Here is a 23,407-nt window from a genome sequence, read left to right on the forward strand (position 1 = left end):
GTTCCGTCAGGATGGTGTTTGGAACAAATTGGGAAAACGTCAGGAAAATGGGGGTGTTTATTCCTGGTCACTGGACGTGCACGTGAGGAGGTGAAACAGAGTATTTTACAGGGTGAATTTAACAGAATAGGAACCCATTTAGATTTAAGTGAAATGTGCTGCTTTGAATTTTTAGTGCCTTGCTAGCATAGGTAAAATATGCTGTTTAGTCTGCTAGCTCTGCTGCTCTTGTAGAAACTGAGGAGAAAAAAATGCAAATTTCTAAGCTGAAGAGGTAAGAGAGGTCCCTTAAACTTTGAAACGAAAAGAAAAAAAATCCAAAGTTGTGTCTGCAAAAGATGAACAAAGTGACCAGAGAGTTCTCTGTACAAGGACTGTTCTCTGTACAAGGACTAATTGCAAGCTGTAATGTGAAACCAATGAAATGAATATTCATGAACCTATTGTGAAATTACTATGCATATGCACTAGAAGAAAAAATAAAAAATGATCGAGAGTTCTCAGGGGGGCGCATGTCCTTTAAAAGGAGAATGATCCTCACATGTGCCCAGCGCTGCAATAAACATACCAGCTTTACGACTTTTACAAATTTGTGGAGTTTGATTTATTTTTCTGCAGTTCAGACGGTGGCTCTGGGACTGGCTGTGGGCCACCCCAAATCAACATTTCCCTCCTGCAGCCACCCCTGGCATCCAGCTGAAGTCCAGCTGGGTCCTGGAATCCTGGCCCTGAGCAAGGATGGAGGGGTTTGGAGTTGGTGCAGGACCCTCTGAGGGTGTTGGAAGGGGAGGGAGCCCAGAATGAACCAAAAGGGAGAAGATTGAGGTGGAAGAGAAGGGCCCAGCACAGAAACTGCTCCTTACTGGGCTGGTGGAGCTGAGTAGGAGGCAGGGACTCAGGAGGAGACTTTGTTGAGGTGAAACCATTTTCTGGGAGGGAAAGAGGAAGGGAGGGACGTCGAGGTAGGGCAGAGCCTTGGGCAGCTGAACTCTGGCAGGAGCACCGGGGAGGAATTTTGGGAGGAATTTTTTTCATGGTCTGAAATTGCAGCTCTCAGTTGAGGGCCTCGCTGCATTATCCTGAGAGCTGCCTAATGAGAGGATGGTGGATCCTGCCTGGCCAGTTCCCTGCTGCTTCCTGACATCCTTAGGGATCACGGGGCTGCTCAGGAGAGGGGTCAGCCCAGGTGAGCTGGGAGCAGCCCCAAGGACAGTGACAAGGACCTTGATTTGCTCTCTGTGCAGTGCAAGGGGGAGCAGATTGAGATTTTAGAGCTGTTTCATCCCTGCAGGAAATGCCAACAGCTCCTTTCCAGGCTTTCCTGGCATGAGCGCAATTCTTGGAGCGGAACATAGGAGAAGCAACGCGGTAATTGTGACTTGTCCGTGAAGGGCAGGAGAACACGCGCGGCATTTCCTTCCTGGTGGGAGAGACAAATGCACCTGGACAGATCCATTTATTAATTTACAAGGAATTAATGGGGCAGAAGCAAAGGGACACACTCCATTTGTGCCTCCTGAGGGAAACTTTCCATTGGCAGCTGTGAGAAGGGGGGTCGAGGCGGGCATTTCCCACCCTGGATGGTCATGTCCAGTTCTTGGTGGAACCAAGGTACCTGAATCATTTCTGGGGAGCGGGATGTGGATCACAATGTGAACAAGGGACTGAAGTGTGGAAAAAGAGTCAGAAAATGGCATAAAATGCATCAAAAGGATGGCAGTGCAGAACTTTCATGTTTTGGTACAACCCCAACTGACCCTTGAAGGCAGCAGAGGTTCCTCAGCATTTGTTTTACAGCTTCAGTTCAGTGTCTGGAAACTCAGACGGCAGAGGCAGAACCTCCATGACCTGAGTGTCAGACAGTCTGCAGGGACTGGCTGTGGGACCTGAGGCAGATTTTGGCTGGCTGGGATGCATCTGTGTCAGACTCTTCTTGAAAACATTCCCATTTTTTGTGAGTTTATGAATTATTTTCACAGAACCAAAAACTGGTTTGGTTTGGGTTGTAAGGGACCTTAAAGATTCACTTATTCCACCCCCTTCCATGGGCAGGAACACCTTCCACTATCCCAGGTGGCTCCAAGCCCTGTCCAACCTGGTCTTGGGCACTTCCAGGGATGACACAACCAGAAATTCCCTGGAAAGCCTGTGCCAGGTCCTTACCACCCTCACAGGGAATGATTTCTTCCCAGTATTCAACCTCAATTTCCCCTCTGTCAGTCTGACCCCACTGCCCCTTGTCCTGTCACCGCAGTTCCACATGAAAAGTACCTCTCCAGATTCTCTGGAGCTGCTCCATATCCTGGAACATGCTGTGAGGTCTCCACACAACCATTTTTCTCCTATTCACTTCCTATTTCTCTACTATCTTATACCAAGAGGACAAATATCACCCCCAGAGGTGCCAGATACTCCAATTTGAATTAATTTACCATCAGGGATGCCCTGATTTTATTTGAGTGAACACCTTGGAGACAGGAGAATCCCAACAATCGGGAAAAATGCTAGGAAAAGGTGAAAGGTGCGGCAAAACCCCCTGGATCCACTAGCGAACAAACAGCTCAACACCAAGAGGTTGCAGGGTCACAAACTACAGATTTTATTGTTTTTTTCCAGAAAGATTGAAGCAAAACAGTGATGAAAAAGGTGACACATCCCACACACCAAGAGGAGAATGAAGAGCAGCACCAGCGCTCACAGGAGAAACTCGCTGAGCGGCGGCTTCAGGGCACATCACAAGCACAAGGTGAGGGAAGGCAGGAGAAGAAGAGGAGTTCTACAGCCTCTAAACACAGGAGGAGGAGCATTTGGGGTGTTATCCACATCCAAATCTGTATCCAAGAGGGAACGAGCCGGGTGGGTTTAGTTGCTGCCGCAGCAGCCGCCGTTGCCGCCACCGCAGCAGCCGCTGTTGTTGTTGCTGGTGATGGTGTAGCAGCAGGGCATGGACATGCAGCAGGACTGCATGGGCATGCAGCAGGGGGTGCAGCAGGGGCTGCAGCACTGCATGGGGCTGCAGCACATCGGCCTCTTACAGGTCTTGGGGCTGCTGTAGCAGCACATGGTGTAGCTACTTCCGCCACCGCAGCATCCGTTGGGCATCTTGGTGATGGGAGTGGAGGCGAAGCTGGAAGGAAAAGAGAGAATTTGTCTTCTTCTCTGCTTGAATCTCCCAGAGGTTGAGGCAGCTTAAAGCATTCTTATCCCCAAATCCATCCCAAACTGGCCAGGGATGTCCTGAATCCCAGGACAGACTCCTGTGCTTCTGGCATTTTGTCCAGCACTGGTTCTGCCAGAGAGACTCCACTTGGGCGCAGCCCAAAACCAATCTCTGGTCCCCAAAACCAATCTGCGATCCCAAATCTTCTGCAGTGTCCAGTCCCAAACCAGACAACCCAGAAAATCCTGGAGAAGCCCAGGGAAACAGAGTCTCAAAGTAAAGGCAAGTAGCAAAGTCCAACTTACCCTGCTGAGCAGTGGAGGGAGGAGAGGAGAAACGGAGATGATCGAATGAAGACCCCTGGGCTGGGGAGCCTTTTATTCGCTCCAAAGCCTCCTCCCCTGGAAATGAGGCATCCCTTGGCAATTCGGACTCCGTGGATCACCCGGAGTATCCCCTCACGTGTCTTCCTCCCCCGGTGTTTAATCTCTGCCTCTTTCTGTTTGCTCACCATCTCAATTGTGCCCCATAATTACTCCTCCAGAGGAACAACAGATGCAAATTTTCTAATGGATTTGCGTTAATGGGACCGGAGGGATGGAGCTCTGAGGTATTCCCATCCCTTCCCAAGGAATGACCTTGGGAGACTGGATGCTTAACAATGTGCCTGGGGGGAGCCAGGTGCTGAAGCAGTGGGACAACCATGCCTGGAACTTGGAGTTGTCATTGCTCATGTGTTCTCTCTGCCCCTGGCCAGGATCTTTGGGGTCCAGTGGAAATTTTTGGTCAATGGGAATCCTTTTTTTCCTGCCTCTGTGGTCAAAGTTTAGGTTGAAATTTTCCCCTTCTCAGTCTTGCTCTTGAGCCTCCCTTCAGGGTGCTGGGTCCTCACACTCCCTGTTTTGTAATTTTTATTTTATTATTAAGATTTTTTTCGTTTTCATCCCTGCAATGGATGGATTAAGTCTAAACGAAGCAGCTTTCAAAGCAGCAGTGCACATGGGAGGGTTTTTCCCTGTGTTGGTTCCACACATCCCATTTTCTGAGATTATCCCAAAGGTTTCTGGGACTGAGGAGACTTGTGGTGATCATGTTTGAATGTTCACATGAGGAACTGTGGCCACATGCAGAGCAGGGACATCTCCACATTAAAAGATGTTGATGGTGTTTCCATGTGATGAGAGGGGCCTCTGGTAAAAAACAGGAATTCCAGGATACTGAGGCAGCACCAATTCATGGCAAAAAGAGGCTGCCATCACATCCAGGAGACTCTGACTGTGAGACTGACGTGGTAGCAGGTGATCCCTGGTGACTAGGACAGGATCTGCCTTTCCAGGATGTGACCATGACCTCTTGTGACGTCGGGTGTCCCCTCTGGAATTGTCCCCAGGGGAGCATTGTTTTGGTCACTCAATAATAACCAAGAGTTGCCTGCAGGAAGCAACGTCCTCCTTGTGTAAACCCTCAAACATCTCCCTTGAATCAATCATTCATCGCATTTTTATCAGGTTTTATTGTTGTCCTGTTGGCCGAGATGTTCCTGGTGTTGTAGTCATAGAAATACGGAAAGATTTGGGTTGGAAGAAACCCCAAAGATCATCCAGTCCAACCCTCCTGGATGGGCAGGGACACCTTCCTCTATCCCAGGTTGCTTCAAGCCCCATCCAGCCTGGCCTTGGACACTTCCAGGGATGGAACACCCATGGAATACCCTGTGTCAGGGCATCGCCACCCTCACAGAGAAGGATTTCTTCCCAATATCCCATCTAAACCTGCCTCTTCTCCAGGCTGAGCCACCCCACCACTGTGAATATTTCCAGCAGTTTCCTTGCTGTTCAACACCATTTAACCTGTGCTTGGGTCAGAAATAACATCTACACAAAGTTCCTTTTTTAGGCCACGCCCCATCCTGTAATGTCTTTGGAAACTTCCATGGTGGTTCTGTGAGTTTGAGACCTTTGTGAATCTGTCCCTGCAGCTTTTCCAGTGTAAGGTAAGGCCACATGTGATGGAGCTCTGGTCCAGCTGGAGGTGTCCCTGTCCATGGTGTGTTGGAATGAGATGGTTTTTGACATCCCTTCCAACCCAACCCAACACATGTTTCTGTGGGTCAAGGATGGAATGAATGTTCACAAGATTCCCTAAACAAAAAACACTTTATAAAACGTTCTGATCTGGGATATCCTTCTGCCCGTGCATTGTGCCTGATTTACAATAAATAAAAACCCTTCTGAAGACCCAAGCAATGTTTTCAGAGAGTCAAATACGTAGAGAAGATGATTTTAATGCAGATGTGTGAAGGTTGGAGGAAGCAAATCAAGCCGGAGCTCCAGGCATTTTCTCCAGACCTGCAATTCCGAGCTGAGTCCTGAATTTTAATAGCAAAGAAAGTCCCAGCCAGGGAGGGAAGGTATCGTTGACTCATGGGTTTGCTATTTTAGGAATGAGGCTTTTAGGTTGGATGCCAACCCCGGGTTTCATTCCTGGGCTCGCAGTCCAAGAACGCGCGGGGGAAACGCTCTGCTCCCGTAAAAATAGTTCAAGGATTTCAGGGAGTTTCTAAGCTTTTATTTTTGGAAGACAGTGGTGGGAAGAAGATGCTGCCTGCTGTCCAGTGAGTAGTGAATTCCTCCTGGTACCTACTGGAATACTCCTCCCGAGGTCAGGGGTGAGGTCCTATGCATCTCACAGCTGTCCACAACTTCCTCCTGAGGGGCAGCTCCGATCTCTGCTCTGGCACCTGGGGCAGGACCTGAGGGAATGGCTGGAACTGTGCCAGGGAGGGTCTAGGTTGGATATTTCTGGAAAGTTCTTCCCCCAGAGGGTGGTGGGGCACTGCCCAGGCTCCCCAGGGAATGGGCACAGCTGAGGCTGCCAGAGCTCCAGGAGTGTTTGGATAACGCATCTCAGGGTGGGATTTTGGGGTGTTTGTGGAGGGGCAGGAGTTGGACTCCATGATCCTGGTGGACCTTTTCCAAGTCAGGATATTTGAGGAGTCTCTGATTTATGGAGTGCTGTGGTTTCAGATGGTGCTCAGTCCTCGCCCTTTGAGTTTTAATTACTTCAGCTTTCCGTTTTCTAGTAAAATCTGAGCTGAGGTGAATGATCAGGGGAGCAAGAAGGAATCAATGAATGGTTTGGGCTGGAAAGGACTTTAAAGCTCATCCCGTTCCTCCCCTTGCCATGAGACACCTCCCACTATCCCAGGCTGCTCCAAACCCTCCACCCTGGCCTTGGACACTTGCAGGGAACCAGGGGCACCCACAGCTCCTCTGGGCACCCATTCCAGAGGATCCAGGAATGCTCCGTTTGCTTCAGACGTGACCTAATTTGTGCCAAGAGCCTGGATAGCTCTTTGTGTCCCAAATGTTCTGCTGTGCCACTGGGACACACCCAGGACCTTGGCACAGATGGTGCCGGAGTGAGGACAAACTCTAGGCAAAGTGACAAACTCTGGGCAAGGTGACAAATCCTGGGCAAAGTGACAAACTCTGGGCAAGGTGGCAAATTCTGGGCAAGGTGACAAATTAAGGGCAAAGCCATGTAAGAACAACCAAAAGACCAAATGTTGTGTTTTGCTTAATGCCAAATTTTATTGTCTACAAGTCAAGAGGAAATGAAGAGTGGTCACAGTGACACCAAAGGTTTCTCAAACACCAAGAGGAGAATTAACACCCCACTAATATCTAATGCCTTATACAATGGGCGATAAATTCAGGAGTACTCAAGACAGTCAATAATTAAAGACAATCGATAACTAAAGGACAGAAAGAAGCAGCTGCTTAAGCTAGGAAAGAAGAAGAAAATCACTATGAATTGGCTCCATCACCATGGGAAGGAGAAACAAACGAGCAGCTTTTCACCTCCTTGTGCCCATTCTTGGAGCCCTCAGAGCCACCTGGGGCAGCTCAGCAGGTCTTCCTGAGGCTGGCGCAGCACTGCTGGATGGGGATGCAGGGGGTGCAGTACTTCCTCACGGGGGTGCAGCAAACCACCACGGGCTTCTTCACCACACAGGAGCAGCAGGACAGGGACCCGCAGGGGCAGCAGCAGGGCCTTGGGACACAGCACACGGACTTCTGGCACACCTTGGTGCAGCACACGGACTGGCACGGGTCACAGCAGGTCTGGCAGGGGTCACAGCAAGGCTTCTGGCACGGGTCACAGCAGGTCTGGCATGGGTCACAGCAGGGCTTCTGGCATGGATCACAGCAGGTCTGGCATGGGTCACAGCAGGGCTTCTGGCATGGGTCACAGCAGGACTGGCATGGATCACAGCAAGGCTTCTGGCACGGGTCACAGCAGGACTGGCACGGGTCACAGCAAGGCTTCTGGCATGGGTCACAGCAGGTCTGGCACGGGTCACAGCAGGGCTTCTGGCATGGGTCACAGCAGGTCTGGCACGGGTCACAGCAGGGCTTCTGGCACGGGTCACAGCACGACTGGCACGGGTCACAGCAAGGCTTCTGGCATGGGTCACAGCACGACTGGCACGGGTCACAGCAAGGCTTCTGGCACGGGTCACAGCACGACTGGCACGGGTCACAGCAAGGCTTCTGGCACGGGTCACAGCACGACTGGCACGGGTCACAGCAAGGCTTCTGGCACGGGTCACAGCACGACTGGCACGGGTCACAGCAGGGCTTCTGGCATGGATCACAGCAGGTCTGGCATGGATCACAACAAGGTTTCTGGCACGGGTCACAGCAGGTCTGGCACGGGTCACAGCAGGGCTTCTGGCATGGATCACAGCAGGACTGGCACGGATTACAGCAAGGCTTCTGGCATGGATCACAGCAGGACTGGCATGGATCACAGCAGGGCTTCTGGCATGGGTCACAGCAGGACTGGCAAGGGTCACAGCAAGGCTTCTGGCACGGGTCACAGCAAGTCTGGCACGACTCACAGCACACAGTCTTCTGGCACGGGTCGCAGCAGCAGGATTGCTGGCATGGGGCGCAGCACACAGTCTTGCAGGGGCTGCAGCACACAGTCTTGCAGGGGCTGCAGCACACGGTCTTGCAGGGGCTGCAGCATACAGTCTTGCAGGGGCTGCAGCACACGGTCTTGCTCTTCACGACAGAGCAGCATCCCGTGGAACAGCATCCAGTGGAGCACATGGTGTAGGGAGAGGAGTGAAGGGTGGCCGGAGTGAAGACCTGGAACACAAAGGACTTTGAGATTCAACCCATATTTCCACAGTGCCCAGGCCCTCATCCCACCTTGCTTCCTATTTCTTTGTCTTGAGTTGGAAACCCAAGATCCTCACAGGAATCGAACCAACTGTTGCTCTGTCCCAGGGATATTTGAACTCTCCTGGGACCTGCCCGTGCTGTGCTCATCCAGGACGTTCCCTCCCTGAACTTCCACCCTGAGCAGCTCCTTTTCCACTGTGCTCTGTCCATCTTTTCCAAGAGGCATCAGATCAACAGTCTCAGAAAAATCAGGATTTCAGAGAGAGCTGTAAATCATGGAGCCCCCGATAACCATAGAACACTGAAACCATGGAATTGCAAAACCTTGGAACCGTAAACCCATGGAATCACAAAGCCATGGGATCACAACCCCAGGCAATCACAAACCCATGGAATCATAAACCCATGGAATCACAAAGCCATGGGATCACAAAGCCATGGGATCACAAACCCATGGAACCATAAAGCCATGGAATCCCAAAGCCATGGAATCTCAAACCAACAGAACCAAAGAACATTTTGGCTCGGAAGACACCTTTGGAGGTCCATCCAGCCCAACACCCTGCAGAGATCAGACACAAAGACCCAGCCTCAATTCATTGCTTGCCCAAAGCCAAATGAGAACCAAGGATCTCTGGTAGGAAACACTCACTGTTCTTGCTGAGAGCTGAAGGTGTGTGGGGAGCAGAGGCACCTGGAGACCTTTTATTGAGGTCGGAGTTGTCCTGCCGGACATGAGGTACCCCCCAGCAATCTGTGATTTACGCACTAAGCCTGTACTTATTCACCCAATGCGCCTTCATGTGTTTAGTCTTTGCCTCGTGGCTTTTGACCAACCCCTCAATTTTGGGTTATTATCAATTTGTTGTGTGAATTTTTTACAATTTTTAATTTCGTGTTAATTCTTGTGGGACGCTCGAAGGCGTTGTTTCTGCTCGCTTTGCATATGGTAAGGCTGCTGCATGGAGATGATTAATTGACATAAAAATCCTAATTAAGATTGAGGTGCAGTGGATTCCAGAGGCGTGCAGAAGCTTCTGGACGTCAGTTGCTCCTTGATATGATTTTAAAAATAGAGTTCCAGGAAGTGCAATTCCATGGTCCAGTGCTTTGTGTCTGAATGCAGAAATGGTGGAGCCCAAAGTCCTTCCCTGGGGCACCAGAAGGGCAAACCCAGAAAGTTCTCAAAGTCTCATTCCTCGCTGCCTCATCCCATCTGTGCATGGGAAAACACCTGAGAATAGAATCATGGAATATCCCAGGTTGGAAAGGACCCACAGGGACCATCCAGACCAACCTCTGGCCCTGCACTTTCCCCAAACCCCACCCCGTGCCCAAGATCATTGTCCAAACTCTCCTTGAGCTCTCTCAGGCTCAAGGCCTTGCCAATATCAGACATTTTCACTGCAAATTCATTGTGGAAATTTGAAATCTGTTTCAGGTCAAATCGGAGCCTGCGTTTTTCCAATTCCTCTTTGACATATTCAAATAAAAGCAAAATGCAAAACCGCTCTGGAAGTTTTGCATCCTGTTTATCCTCGGCATAACTTGATCCGCAAAATTCCTATTCAATTCTTTTCAGATTCCAAGATGCCCTGGAGTAATGGAAGAGCCACGGATGTTAATTCTGGAAAAACTCAGTGCTCAGCTCCCAGTCACCCGCTGGCAGCAATTAGTGCTGATGCTAATGATCACGTTGTGATCAGCTATTAATGATGGGTGTTAATATCTATTTTGCATAAAAGCTCCGTGTGATGTCCTGAGCATCTTGAGGATCTCAAATTAAACCACGACTTTATTAAAAAATGATCTCTCTCCAGTCAGGGGAAATGTTTGGTGTCTGAGGTCACCCCCAGGGGAAGGGCTGCCCCTACATCCCTGGAGACCCCTCACTTCTGCTGGGGTGAGGGAGGGGAGATTTAGGCTGTGTTTGCTCATCCAGTTCTGGACGTTGAGGACCCTTTGGGTCACCAGAACCTTCCATTTGACTCCTGGTGACACAAGTCCTCTGTTTACCCCAGTTCTGCTCTTGATGGTTTGGCTACGTCACAATTTGAGGAGCTGGTCCTGCTTCGAGGAATTCACAGGACCGTGAAGTCACCACTTCTCCAGGCAAGGCCATCCCAAGGTCAACGTTCCTGTTCCCTCAAAGCTTAATTTCCTATTGGCTTCAGCTGTGTTAATGACCTTGCGCCCAGGGTGCTAATCATTATCTCCAAATTAGTGATTGACATTCGCACCAGCTGAACCCCCGGGGCTCCGTCAGCAACCAAGGAGGCTCGGGTGATCTTCCAGAGTCTCCAGAGAAACTCCAGCATTAGAAATGTGCGACATCCTGAGCAGGGAGGTGAAGGAAGAGAGGTTGGCCAAAATGAGACCGTTTTATGTTGACTTTGTATGGACTTGGTGCGTGGATTCATCCAGTGCGCCAAAAAAAACCCCATTGTTGCAGTTGGATGGGAACACCAGAGGTGCTTAAAGCTCTGCAAGGTGGATCCAACAGCAGTTTTACAGAGGAAAACATTCAACTTAGGGCCATAAAAATGTCTCAATTATATTTTTCTTTGAGTGCAAGAACTGTGCAGGCTCTGGAAGATGCCCAGAGGAGCAGAGCTCTGTTTGTTTGGAGATCCAGGAAAGCAATCGTGAGGCAAATTCCTCCCCATTAATCCCTGGGGGTTTCCTCACAGTTCGTCTGGGCTGTGAAATCCACAATGTCGTTATTTGATGTCTCCTTAGCAGAGCAGAAATGTCCCTTCAGGCCACCTGGAGAAGAGGATTTCTCTTGCCAAATGTTTGTGGCTCTTTGAGGCCTCCCCACCCTCACAGGGAGCAATTTCCTACTTATATCCCACCTAAAACTCCTCTCCATCACTCTGAAATCATCTCCCTGTATCCTGTCCCTGCAGTTCCTGAGGAAAAGTCCCTCTCCAGCTTCCCTGGAGCCCCTGCAGATCCTGGGAGTCTCCACAGCCTCAAGATTCCCAACATTCGCAGCCTGGCTCCATGGGGGAAAGGCTTCTTATCAACTTTGTGGCCTTCTCTGGATTTGGAGAAGGAAATAAAATGTGCCATGGTCAGTGATGGAGGACAAAGTTGGAAGCTGGGGCAGCACAGGGAAGTGAAAGTCTCTGCTCGAAGACCAAACCACTGCTGTGGCCATGAAACCTCAGTAACTCAATTCCCACCCACAGGGAGGGCTGGAATGAGTAAGAAAATATTTTTTTCAGGCTTTTGTGAGGCTGAGCCAACTCTCAGCAAGGGCAAGAACCCCCAGGCAGGTGAATCATTCATTGCTCTCTGTCCCGGCCTCAACTTTTCCTTTTTAACCCATTCCTCTCTAATGAGCATTTTCTCCAGAACCTATAAATAACTAATTCCAATTGCTTATTGACCAAGTGGTCATTTAGTGGCTATTGCAGCACTCGGCTCATTCCAGGCTGTTTCCCACGCCAGGGATGGGTGATGAGGGATGAATCACGCTGGGGAAACCTTCACTTATTTTACATTGCAGAAACTGGTTAAATGAGGCTGTTCCATGTTCCAAACCCTGCAGGATTTGATTTTATTTTGGTTCCAAAAATAGCAGTGGCTCTGAAAGCAGAAACATGCGGGGAAAACATGAACACACAGGTCAGGTGGAAACTCGAACCCCCAACAGCTGCTGAGCCCAGGGCAAGGATTTGTTTCCCCCAGGAATTCACCCCATGTGCTCCTCCCAGCCCTGCAGGTGTTTTCCATGGATTTCATGTTTCCTTGGCATTCCTCCAGCTCCAGGGATTAAATTATGATTCCAAACCCACAAGGAAACAGAGATGACGCCAGACCATCACAAAATCCCAGAGCAATCCCAGAGAAAAGAGGTCCCAGACCACCAAATCCAACCTGTGCCTGATCTCCACCTTCTCACCCAGCCCAGAGCCCTGAGTGCCACCTCCAGGCCTTCCTTGGACACCTCCAGGGATGGTGGCTCCAAACCTCCCTGGACAGCCCTTTCCAAGGCCTGACCACCCTTTCCAGGAGGAAATTCCTCCTGATGTCCACTCTGATCTTCCTTTCCTCCCAGCTGAGCCTGCCCAGCTCCCCCAGGAGTTCTCCAGATCCTTCTCCTGCTGCCCCAGCCCCTTCTCGAGCTCCATTCCCTTCTCTGAACACACTCCAGCCCCTCAATGTCCCTCTTGCCCATCGACCCAGCCTATTTAATAGAGCAGTGACTGTTTGGTTGGCTTGAAACACCATTTTTATTGTCTTGCTGGAGGATGAAGCAGCAAAGCAAGAAGCATTCACAGCGTTGGCAGAGGAAAGATAAACAGCTCAGAGCTCCTTAAACCGAGAGGTTTCATCCTAAAACTGCATCACCGCCGGCAGTTTTAGAAGGTTTTTCTTGGAGAGAAGTGACAAAGCTGCACAGCCATGAGCAGTGGGATGAGCTGGAAGCTGCGGGCGAGGAGCTGGATCCTGCCCTCAGTACTTGGGGTAGCACGGGGGCAGCTTGCAGATGTTCTTGGTGACCTGGGGGCAGACTGGGGGGCAGTAACGCTGCACTGGGGGGCAGTAACGCTGCACTGGAGGGTAGCAGAGCTGCACCTGGGGGCAGCAGGGTGTCACGTAGCTGAACTTCTGCACGGGCTGCCTCTGGATGGTGTAGTGGCACGAGGGCCCCGAGTGGCAGGAGGAGCGGGATTCATGGCAGGAGGACCGGGATCCATGGCAGGAGGACTCGTAGTCATGGCAGGACCCGCGGGAGCACATCGTCCTGGAGTTCTGGCAGAGCTGTTTGGAGCAAGGAGTCAATGTGGTGAGAGGAGACTCTGGTTCTCTTCTTATATTCCCCTCTTCCTTTTTAATAATATGTTTTTCTTGATATCTCCCATGAACTGTTTCTCTCCTTTTTTCACTTGCCTAATCCAGACTCAACACCCCCTCGATCCTGCCGGTTCTGCTGGGAATGCTCTGGGAGCTGGGGTGTAAAATCACGTCCCTGTGAGTCAGTTAGAGCCCCAGGAGCCCATCTGCCAAGCCCCAGTTCCAGCAGAGTTTGTGTCACTCGAGGATCCCTCCGGGGGGCTGCATCTTTCCCTGGATTCCTGGGAATCCTTATTCTTCATCTGCCATTCCCCACCTCTCCCTCCCTCAGCACACGCAGGAGGCACTTCCCTAAATCCCAGCTCCCACCATATCCATAAAAACCCCTCGTGGAGGTTTCAAGAACAGAAATGGTGAGGTTGGTCTTACCCTCTTCAGCTGCAGCGAGAAGTTTCTGGAAGCGAAGGTGAGCGACTGCGGAGGACGGGGCTGAGGGACCTTTTATCCTCTCCTGAGGTTACCTGGGCTGTGAGGCACCTCCTCATGATGACACCTTAATTAATTCTGCGCTCAATCCCGCAGATGTTTGCACTTCCCCTGATTTTTAGGTGTTCCCTCCTTGACACACTGGGCCCCGTCCTGCCGGTGATTCCTACGGCAGGGATTTTGGAAGGGCAGCTCTCTCCCATTTCCTGGAGACTGACACTGATGTGACGGGTGTTAATTAGGGACGAGGGACACCCGCGATTGCATCAGCAAGAAAGGTCTCAGAAACGCTGACTCCTGGGGTTGGTCTCCCGTTGGGTGCAGGTGACAGCTCAGGGTTTTAATTCCCCTGTTGCTGAGTGCCAAGAGGAAATGGGATTACCACCCACAATTCCTGGGGATGGCACAACGCTGGAAAATCCGGCGGGATCTCCTTGGCTCCCTGGGCTGGCAAGAAAGAAAATGTTCCTGATTCTTCACATGTGCCTCGGCTTGGCAGATGACTGGGATGATCCCATCAGGGTGTTCCATGTGAATCACAGGTTTTTAAAGAGAAAAACATCTGACCCTGAGCTCTTTACAAGGTTTGAGGAAATTAAATTTTCCTATTCCTTGGTTTCTCTTTTCTTCTGTGATCCCTCACATTTTTTTCACCTGACCTCACCAAGGGATTCAGAGAAGAGGAGCTGAAGTTTGAGCAATTATTGGGTTTTGTCACTACTGGTGGAAGTTTGGACGCTAAAGTTGGATTTATGGCCCTGTTTGTCTCAGAGTTTGAAGTGTAAAAAAATGAAACTCCTCAGCCTGGGAAAATATTGCCCATTAGAGCAATTCACTGACTGGGAAGGGAAGATCTCCCAGTCCGGGGATGTCCCACAGCTGTTCTCCAGGATAAAGGCAGCCAATTCCTCGTGGGGAATTTTGTGGAGCAAGGGAGGATGGCAGGAATTCTTCAGGGATGTTTGGTGGCTCAGGTGTGGGTCCCTCAGCAGCCACCCAGGTGACAAAGTGGGAGCTTATGTGACAGTTCTTCTTTTGTCCACATTGATGCTCTCCAAAATCTTTCTACCTCCCCAAGAGCCTTCCAGAAACACCCAAAAAACGTCTCTGAACCTTTCAAATTCAGGGCCTGCTCAGGAAAACGTGATCTCAGGAGAGTTCCCATCATCCTTTGCTCACAGTTCTTTCACGGGAATTTGGGCCTTCTGTTCTCAGAGGCTTAAAGGCTTTCAGATATTTGAAAATTTATACCCAAGGTCTGAAACAGAGCTTGGAGTAAGTTATTGCATATTGAGAAGGAGCAGTGTGACCTATTTATTCCCCTTCCATTTAATTTCCTGGAATCACTGAGGTGGGAAAAGCCCTCTGAGATCATCGAGTCCAGTCTTTGACCATCTCCCCCTTTCCTTTGCTGACTTCCATTCATTCCCAAATGAACGTGGCAATTATTTGCCACGAAATATCGGGATACTTTGGAAATGCAAAGAAATTTGAATTTTAAACCCCTGAAAAAATTGCAAAAAAAAATCAAAGAAAGAGAGAATAAAGGAATTCAAAGGCAACGAGGGTCTCATGAATCAGATTTATTGTTTCCCACACCCAGATGAGTCTGAAACAGAAGTGCAAGGCAGAGAAAGATTCCCAACAAATAATTACGCCCTGAATAATTACAAAGGACATTTCCCGAATAATTAGCAAGAATAACACCATAAATGTTAATTAGGGGAGCATTTCATCCCCACCAAGATCCCACATGGTGGAGACCCAGGGATTTCAGCATGGACAAGACGAGCCCAGGGCAGGGTGTCCAAGGGAGGAGCCGGTGGATCCAGTTGCCGGGGCTGGATCCTGTTCAGTACTTGGGACATGCCGGTGGAAGGTTCCAGATGTCCTTGGTGTACTGGGGGCAGTAGGGCACCTGGGGACAGCACAGGACCTGGGGACAGCAGGGGGCAGGGGGACAATAGCGCTGCATGGGGGGACAGCAGGGGACAGGGGGACAGTAATGCTGCACGGGGGGACAGCAGGGTGTCACGTAGGTGCATTTCTGCACCGGCTGCCTCTGGATGGAGTGGCAGGAGGGCTCTGGCTCGTGGCAGGAGGAGTGGGATCTGTGGCAGGAGAACCAGGATCTGTGGCAGGAGGAGCGGGATCCACAGCAGGAGGACTCGTAGTCGTGGCAGGACCCGCGGGAGCACATCGTCCTGGAGTTCTGACAGAGCTGGAGGGAAGAGAGAGATTGTCAGGCTGGGACAGCTGCCCCTTCCTTGGCTCTTCTTTGGGACTGGGATGGGAAATGTTTCCCTCTGTTTTGGGATGTATAGGACATGGTGACCCTTCCCTTTGGAGGACACCCCATGATGGTGCGGCTCTGGTGGGATTTTCCCTCCCAAGATGCTCCTGTTGGCTTTTCAAAGTAGAATTTCCCTCTAAAACTGCTCTGACTCATCTGAGTTCTCTGTGCCTCCATCACCTGCCAGTCTGGGAGTGAATTCCTTGCTGGCTCCCAAGGACTCCCTGTCTTTGCAGATCTGCTCCTTCAATTGCTCCCGCTTTTCTGCCCTTGCACCTGTGAGCACACCAAGCACTCCTTGTGTCTGTTCAGACACCCAGCCATCAAAACCAAGGGATTTCTAAGACAAAGGCAAGGTCTAAATTCAGAACTCTGTGAACTTCTGCTGCTCAAGAGTAGGTAAATCAACATAATCCAACTCACCCTTGGCTGGAGCAAGAGGACGAGCTCGGGGAGCTGGTGCTGAGTAAAGGATGGACGGGAGATGCCAGACTTTTATATCTCCCAAAGGGTTGTCCTGGGAATTAGGCACCTCTTGGCAATGCTGACACAAACCCTCATATTCATATTTATCTCCTGTGTCTCATTTTTAGCATTTCCGACTCGATGCAGTCAGGAAAAAACCAACGATGACTTTTTCCTCAGCACTTTAATAAGCAAGGAATTTCCCAATCTGCTTAGAAGGGAATTTTGGAGGCAGTTGCATATTCCCGTGGCAAAAATGAACCTATCCCTGGAGTTATTAAGTGATTTGTCGTTGGGCAACTGGGATTGCATCAACTCCGGAGGGTTGACTCCTTCCGCGCGTGCTGCCCCTGGTTCTCCGTGGCAGAGTCACATTTTGATTGATAGGTTTTTTCCCCCTGACATAAGGGACTGTAATTAAGAGCCACAACTCCCAGGGACTTCATTAGAGGGAGGCCCTGGTGACTACCTGGGACTCAACCCCTCGACTCCGGAGGTGACGCCAGAACGACGTCCCCACTCCCAATTTTTTCCGTTCCGTTTGCCAACCGTCATCTGTTTTTTTCATTTGTGCCACAATATTTTTCTGTTTGCGCTCCTCCTGGATGGAGGAGGTTTCAAATCCTCATCAGGAAGGGTTTGTGTGAAGATTTTACCTGTTTTCAGCCCCAGGTTTCTGTGGGGTCCCATTTCATTTAAGCAGTTTTGTCATTTTTATTCTTTCCCACGTTTCACTCTTTGGTCCCAAATTTCTCTCAGAGCAGTCCTGTGGATTATTGTTTTAAGACAATAAAATGGGTGATTGTCCCTTTCCTGTGATTTTTATCCAGGTGAGACAGGTGAGAGACACAGGAACAACTCAGGGATCGGGGAATGAGGTGATCTTTAGGGTCCCTCCCAACCCAAATTATTTTATGGTTCTATGAATCTTTTTATTTATTTGTCAGGCTATGGTTCAGAAACCCAACAGCTTTTAGGAAAATCTTTTAGAGCTTAGGAAAATCTGAAGTCTTCTGGAAGCTGCTGTGATGTAGAAATGCTTCATCTGGGTGGATAAAACTCCTTTTTGGGGGAGGCTCTTGAGTCAATTCTCCGTCAGGCGGGAGGAATCCACGGAATCAGGGAATCACGGAATGACTTGGGTTGGAAGGGACATTAAAGATCATCTCATTCAACTCTCAGGGTTATTAATTCAAGCTGAGTCTGGCTGCTGAGCTCTTGGGGAAGCTGATGCAGCCACAGAGCCTGTTCTGGAACCGGTGTCTCAGCTGGACTGGGAGATAAGGAAAGTCTGAGGTTGTCAAAAGTCCAGAGAGATTTCACACTTATTTTAAGTGCCTGCAATTGTCACTGAAAACAGTAATTTGGAGCTCAGTGAAAGAAGGAGGGCTAGGAGAAGCCACGAGGTGCTTATTTGCATTTATTAGACACCTCAAAAGGTTTGTGACTCTGAGTCAGAGTGACAAACGAAGTGTGAGGAGCTGCTGAGGAGGGGACCAGTTCCCTCCAGTGGAATCCTGGAATGGGCTGGATGAGGAAGGACCTTAAAGATCTCCAGTGCCACCCCTGCCATGGCAGGGACACCTCCCACTGTCCCAGGGTGCTCCAAACCCCGTCCACTTGGCCTTGGAAACTTCCAGGCATCTGTGGAATCACCTGTGCCAGGGGCCCACCAACCTCCCCGGAGCAATTCCTTCTGGATATAAATGTATAAATACATATTCTGTATATCAATATGTGAATAAATAGGGTGCAGATGAGCTCCCTGAGCCTTCAGCTGCTCCAGAAATGCCTCTGGAATCACTGGCTTTTATTATTTCGAAATTTTAGGGACATTTTGTGATCAGCTTGAGGAGAAAAGAGCGAGAAGTGGTGATTAAAAAGTCAGAGGTAACAATTATTCTGAAGAAAAAAGGTCAAAGAGTAAACAGACCATGAACTTCTTTTACTTTTGGAAATCAAATTTTATTGTTTTGGAGGCTCTCTAATGGGTGAAAAGCAGCAGGAATCATTCCCAGCTTCATGGAAAGCAACCTGAGCTGGGTCTTGCGTGCTGAGCAAATTAAACCGAATAGGAGCAAAACCAATTCTAACCATGGCCGAGGAACTCGAGGATCAAATTAAAAATGGGAATAAAGAACCATCGATTGAAGCTTTAGGCATGGAGAGCATCCAAGGCAGGAGTGATCCAGTGCACCCCAGATCCTGCCCTCAGTACTTGGGGTAGCACGGGGGCAGCTTGCAGATGTTCTTGGTGACCTGGGGGCAGACTGGGGGGCAGTAACGCTGCACTGGGGGGCAGCAGGGCTGCACTGGGGCGCAGTAACGCTGCACTGGAGGGTAGCAGGGCTGCACCTGGGGGCAGCAGGGTGTCACGTAGCTGAACTTCTGCACGGGCTGCCTCTGGATGGTGTAGTGGCACGAGAGTCCTGAGTCGTGGCAGGAGGAGCGGGATTCATGGCACGAGGTCTCGTGGCTGTGGCAGGACCGGCGGGAACACATTGTCCTGGAGTGGTGGCAGAGCTGGAGGGAAGAGAGGAATGGTCACAGCCAGCACGAGCTTATAGACATTTGTTCTGGGATTCCCCATTTTCTTCCTGATTTTCAGTTCTTCAGGGGTGAGAAAGTGGGGTCAGTGTTGTTGTGAGATGCTTTAATCCCTCACTAAACCCAGACACTTTTATGGATGGGACTTGATTTCCAGAGAAAAATTGGTCCATACATCAATTTCCCAAGAGTAGCTTCAGACCCTCTAGTTCCTCCTGCTTGGAAACCTCCAAGCCCCTCTTCCACAAAACCCTCTGTCTGGATTTTCTACCCTTTCTGTTATTTTGGTTTGACTTGAGTCTCTGCTCACGGCCTTCATTGTAATTTGTTTTAATAATTTGCTCTTGTGGGTAACAAGAACTTGGTCTCCAGCACAACCAAGATGCAGAGGTGAGGAGGGAGCATCCAACACTCCAATTCTATCTGAACATTCCTAAAGAAACGCCAGGGGAAGAGAAAAATTGGACTCACCCTTCCAGCAGTGGGGATGGAGCTGTTTTGGAGCAGAGCAGCGAGTGAAGGAAACTGGGATGGGAAACCTTTTATACTTTTCCACAGGGTTATCTGGGACATGAGGCATCCCTAATTACAGATCCCAGCCCATTTCTATCCGCTGCGTTCAGCTTCCCGTATTTTCCCTTTGATGCTCTGTGCTTTTAGCATTGTAATTATTAATAGCTCATTAATTCCTTCACCTCCCTATGAACGAGATTGGAAGGAATTTCACGTTAAGTGACCAATGGATCTGCTCATGGACAACATGGATCAGGCAGAAGAGGTGTTTGTAATCCCAAATTCCTCAGGGTCACATGGACCAGGAGCTCCATGTGACCGACCTCCATGTGAAAAAATAATTATTGATGTTAATCCCTGTGGATTAGGTTTAGGGCAGGAATTCTGCAGGGGAATTGCACAATGGGGCCAGATATCTCAATGAGAGGTTTGCATTAGCCCAAATCTGTCCTTCACTGGTCATTCCAACCTGCCTGCCTGGTGTGGCCCAGCAAGGATTTCTCCTCCAGGTGCCCAACAAAGCCATAGGTTCTGCCACCAAACCTGCCCCAGAGTGGGTTGCTGTCCATGGGGTCAGAGGTCCTGCCACCAAACCTGCCCCAGAGTGGGTTCCTGTCCATGGCCCACAGGTTCTGCCACCTCTGTGGATCCCCATCCACCAAAACCTGGCCAAGCAAACCCAGCCTGGGGCTTCAGGGGCTGTTTCAGTCTGGTTTTGCATCCTAACATGGTGCTGGGGGTAGTGGTATCAAATGCCAGGACAGGATGGTTTGGGGTGAACAGAATCCCAGATTTCAGGAATCACTGATGTTGGAAAAGATCTCCAAGACCACTGAGCCCAACCTTTGACCAACTTCCACCTTGTCAAGCAGACCAGAGCACTGAGTGTCACAGCCGGGTGTTCCTTGGACACCTCCAGGATGGCCCAAGCCCTGCTCACCCTCCCAGAGGTGTTTTGGTTATTTTCTCTTCTGATTTTACTCAGAATTTTTTATTTTAGTCTGGACAGAGTGCTGCTGTTGCTGTCCTGCTTCCAGCACTTCTGGAATGATTTCAGGGATGATGAGACAGGGATGGAGACACAAACACAACAGTGTGATGTAGGAGACACTTCAGAACATGGATTTTCCCGTGAATCACGGGTGAACTTTGGTCTCCCATGCCTGGGTACAAGTCATGCCCATCCGACCCATCAATTACATCTTCTTGTCCCATAAAAGGCAGGAATGTGTCAACACTGGGATGGCACTGGGGATTAGGTGTGAGGCACGAGGAATTTGGGGTGATGCTCTGCTGACTCACTGGGATCCCTCAGACTGGAGCACTCACAGCTGAGCTGCCTTACCCTGGTGCACAGAACGAACCCATAACACTTCCTTGCAAGGTTTGGGTTGGGCCATAGCCAGGCAGCACTTCAGGGACTTTTGGCCACGTGTGGGAGGAGATTTGCTGTCACCTGAGAGAGGTGAGGAGGGAAAAATGAAGAAAAAAAAGGTGTCAGGTGTAATTATCAGGAACTGGGGCAGTAAAGAGAAATGTTTGAGGTCATGAGAGGGCAAAGCCCCCATTCTCCAGGAGTGGCTCACTGTGGAAGCTTCCAGCTCCAGGAGGTGTGGGATGAGCTCCATGAGGTGCGGGATGAGCTCCAGGAGGTGTGGGATGAGCTCCAGGTGTGGGATGAGCTCCATGAGGTGTGGGATGAGCTCCAGGTGTGGGATGAGCTCCAGGAGGTGTGGGATGAGCTCCAGGTGTGGGATGAGCTCCAGGTGTGGGATGAGCTCCAGGAGGCGCAGGATGAGCTCCATGAGGTGTGGGATGAACTCCAGGTATGGGATGATCTCCATGAGGTGTGGGATGAACTCCAGGTTTGGGATGAGCTCCATGAGGTGTGGGATGAACTCCAGGTGTGGGATGAGCTCCAGGTATAGGATGAGCTCCAGGAGGTGTGGGATGAGCAGCTGGAGCAGAGCTGCCACTCCCTGTGGTTGACTGAGGGGGGTTCACCAATGGTCTGGAACATTTGTGGGAAATTACGCACAGACTCCATGTTTGCACACCTGACTTGGCTCTGCCTGGACCCACCTGTGCTTGCTGTAATCAGTGCAAGGGGGAGAGGCTTTCCCTGGGGTATTTCTCTGCAGGGGTTCAGCACCTTTGCTGCTGTGGCCTTTGTGGGAGGAGAAGGTAGGGACAATTTCCTGCTGGATTCCTGCAGCCTTTCCTGCTTCACTCCGCTGAGGTGTGTGGAGATAACACAACTCCAGCTCGGGAGAGATTCCCTGTCTCCGCTCCTCAGGCCCTTCCCAAGTCTTTCCTTCCATGAAGTGACACAGCCTGGATGGCTCCAGCTCAGCCGGGAGCGTAGATGAGGCCTTGGATTGCTTTGAAAGGATTCACCTTGGAGATTTTATCTGCCCTTCCCACAAAGGCAGACTCAAACCCAGCCTGGAGCCGCTTGTCTGGCTGGGTTGGCACTGGGTGGGTGAGGGGTGATGGGGGACAGGGACTGGCACCCCTTGATGTCCCCGTGCCAGGCTGGAGCCGCATGTTCCCGACCCTGACGTTCATCCCCTGCTCCTGCAATCACGGACCTCACACCTGGCATTAAGGCTTGTTGTTATTTTAATTAAGAGTAGTAATAAAACGAGTGCTAATAGTACCTTTCTTGTTCCTTTCAAGGGTTCAGCATGAGCCCTTGGTAATTAAATGTCTCGTGCATTACACACAGCGCTGCTCTCATCCCACAGAAATCGGCCTGGTGGGGTCTCGTGCGGTGAGAAATCCAACTGCAGATCTAAAATTCCTTTTCCCCCTTTCACATCTATGAGGTGGGAATCAGAACATCAATGGTTTAAGTCAGTTGAAACCTCGGGAGGAACTGGGAATGTTTTTTCTCACTCAAACAGGGATATTGAGGGGCTGGAGTGTGTCCAGAAAAGGCAACGGAGCTGGGGCAGCAGGAGAAGGATCTGAGAACTCCTGGGGGAGTTGGGTGGGCTCAGCTGGGAGAAAAGGAAGCTCAGGTGGGACATCAGGAGGGATTTCCTCCTGGAAAGGGTGGTCAGGCTTTGGCAGGCGCTGCCCAGGGAGGTTTGGAGTTGCCATCCCTGGAGGTGTCCAGGGAAAGCCTGGAGGTGGCCCTCAGTGCCCTGGGCTGGGTGAGACGGTGAGGATCAGGCACAGGTTGGAATCAGAGGTCTTGGAGAGCTTTTCCAACCTCAGTTCCTCTGGGATTCTGGGATTTCCTGCGGGGGACACAGACTCGTGATGGGGTTTTCAAAGCAGGGAGAGTTCCCTCACACAAAGACCAATCTAACCCCAAATTCTCCGTTTAGAGGGGCAGAAGGGACTCCGAGCACAACGTGGTCCTTCCTCTGTTTGTGTCCCCCTCTTTATGGAGAGCAGGGATTTCCAGACTTCCCGGATGGAGCCTGCCACGAACAAGCTGCAAACCCTTCACGAGGGGCCCGAGAGGGTCTGAGGCTCCAAGCCAAGGGCTGGGATTGCAGAGAGGCAGAGGGCTGGGATTGCAAGATCCGCACCTTCAGCCCCAGACAGCTTTTGAAACCAGCCTGGCAGGTGCCCAAGGTGTGGGGACTGCAGGGCTGAGCCATCCCAGCCACTGGAATGCCATGGGACGGGGAGGGAGCTGTGGAAAGCAGCTCCCCTCAGCCCAGACGAGCTTGGGAATGATGCCAAAGATAAGGAAAAGCAGTGGAAAAACACCAGGGCGCCAGCATGTTTGATGAGCTTTAGGTTTTAATTCAACATCACACCTTTGCTACTGGAGACAGGAGCAGGGAACTAAGAACAAATCCCAATTCCACCGCACTAATGCCACTTGGGGTTCTCAGGAGGAGGGAAAGGGGCCGGAGGGATGAGGCAGGGCCTGTCCAAGCTCAGGGACAGGGGACAGGAGCAGCTCCGGCCCTTCACTTCTGC

At 50.6% G+C, this 23,407-nt stretch overlaps 4 protein-coding genes across 7 annotated transcripts; all 4 read right to left on the minus strand.

The window, feature by feature from the left end:
* Positions 1–2,585: 2,585 nt before the first annotated feature.
* LOC128801367 (keratin-associated protein 5-9-like) lies at positions 2,586–4,452 on the minus strand. The gene is made up of 2 exons (XM_053967203.1): positions 3,466–4,452; positions 2,586–3,127 (listed from the first exon to the last, which is right to left on the minus strand). Exons 1-2 carry the CDS (start codon positions 3,672–3,674, stop codon positions 2,863–2,865), a joined length of 474 nt encoding a protein of 157 aa, XP_053823178.1. The 5' UTR covers positions 3,675–4,452; the 3' UTR covers positions 2,586–2,862.
* A 2,276-nt stretch (positions 4,453–6,728) lies between these two features.
* LOC128801171 (keratin-associated protein 5-5-like) lies at positions 6,729–9,790 on the minus strand. 4 transcript variants are annotated; one of them, XM_053966854.1, is made up of 2 exons: positions 8,441–9,790; positions 6,729–8,319 (listed from the first exon to the last, which is right to left on the minus strand). In XM_053966854.1, exons 1-2 carry the CDS (start codon positions 8,579–8,581, stop codon positions 7,069–7,071), a joined length of 1,392 nt encoding a protein of 463 aa, XP_053822829.1. In that variant the 5' UTR covers positions 8,582–9,790; the 3' UTR covers positions 6,729–7,068. The 4 variants fall into 4 exon arrangements, with proteins under 4 accessions (XP_053822829.1, XP_053822831.1, XP_053822830.1 ...); XM_053966856.1 differs by having other exon boundaries at positions 8,430–8,533; XM_053966855.1 differs by having other exon boundaries at positions 8,383–8,533.
* A 2,793-nt stretch (positions 9,791–12,583) lies between these two features.
* Positions 12,584–13,670, minus strand: LOC128801366 (putative small proline-rich protein 5). Its single transcript, XM_053967202.1, has 2 exons — positions 13,591–13,670; positions 12,584–13,128 (listed from the first exon to the last, which is right to left on the minus strand). The coding sequence occupies exon 2, from the start codon at positions 13,105–13,107 to the stop codon at positions 12,820–12,822; it is 288 nt and encodes a 95-aa protein (XP_053823177.1). The 5' UTR covers positions 13,108–13,128; positions 13,591–13,670; the 3' UTR covers positions 12,584–12,819.
* Positions 13,671–18,345: 4,675 nt separating this feature from the next.
* Positions 18,346–18,917, minus strand: LOC128801371 (putative small proline-rich protein 5). The gene has a single exon (XM_053967206.1). The coding sequence runs from the start codon at positions 18,905–18,907 to the stop codon at positions 18,617–18,619; it is 291 nt and encodes a 96-aa protein (XP_053823181.1). The 5' UTR covers positions 18,908–18,917; the 3' UTR covers positions 18,346–18,616.
* Between the last annotated feature and the right edge of the window lie 4,490 nt (positions 18,918–23,407).

Source organism: Vidua chalybeata, chromosome 29, assembly GCF_026979565.1.
Source record: "Vidua chalybeata isolate OUT-0048 chromosome 29, bVidCha1 merged haplotype, whole genome shotgun sequence".
Lineage (NCBI taxonomy): Eukaryota > Metazoa > Chordata > Aves > Passeriformes > Viduidae > Vidua > Vidua chalybeata.

Coding starts and splice junctions, on each gene's coding strand:
- LOC128801367 (XM_053967203.1), bottom strand. CDS start 3,674: ATGGTGAGCAAACAGAAAGAGGCAGAGATTAAACACCGGGGGAGGAAG. Junction 3,128..3,465: donor TCCCTCCACTGCTCAGCAGG/GTAAGTTGGACT, acceptor TTTTCCTTCCAG/CTTCGCCTCCACTCCCATCA.
- LOC128801171 (XM_053966854.1), bottom strand. CDS start 8,581: ATGCCTCTTGGAAAAGATGGACAGAGCACAGTGGAAAAGGAGCTGCTC. Junction 8,320..8,440: donor CTGGGACAGAGCAACAGTTG/GTTCGATTCCTG, acceptor TTTGTGTTCCAG/GTCTTCACTCCGGCCACCCT.
- LOC128801366 (XM_053967202.1), bottom strand. CDS start 13,107: ATGTGCTCCCGCGGGTCCTGCCATGACTACGAGTCCTCCTGCCATGGA.
- LOC128801371 (XM_053967206.1), bottom strand. CDS start 18,907: ATGTGTTCCCGCCGGTCCTGCCACAGCCACGAGACCTCGTGCCATGAA.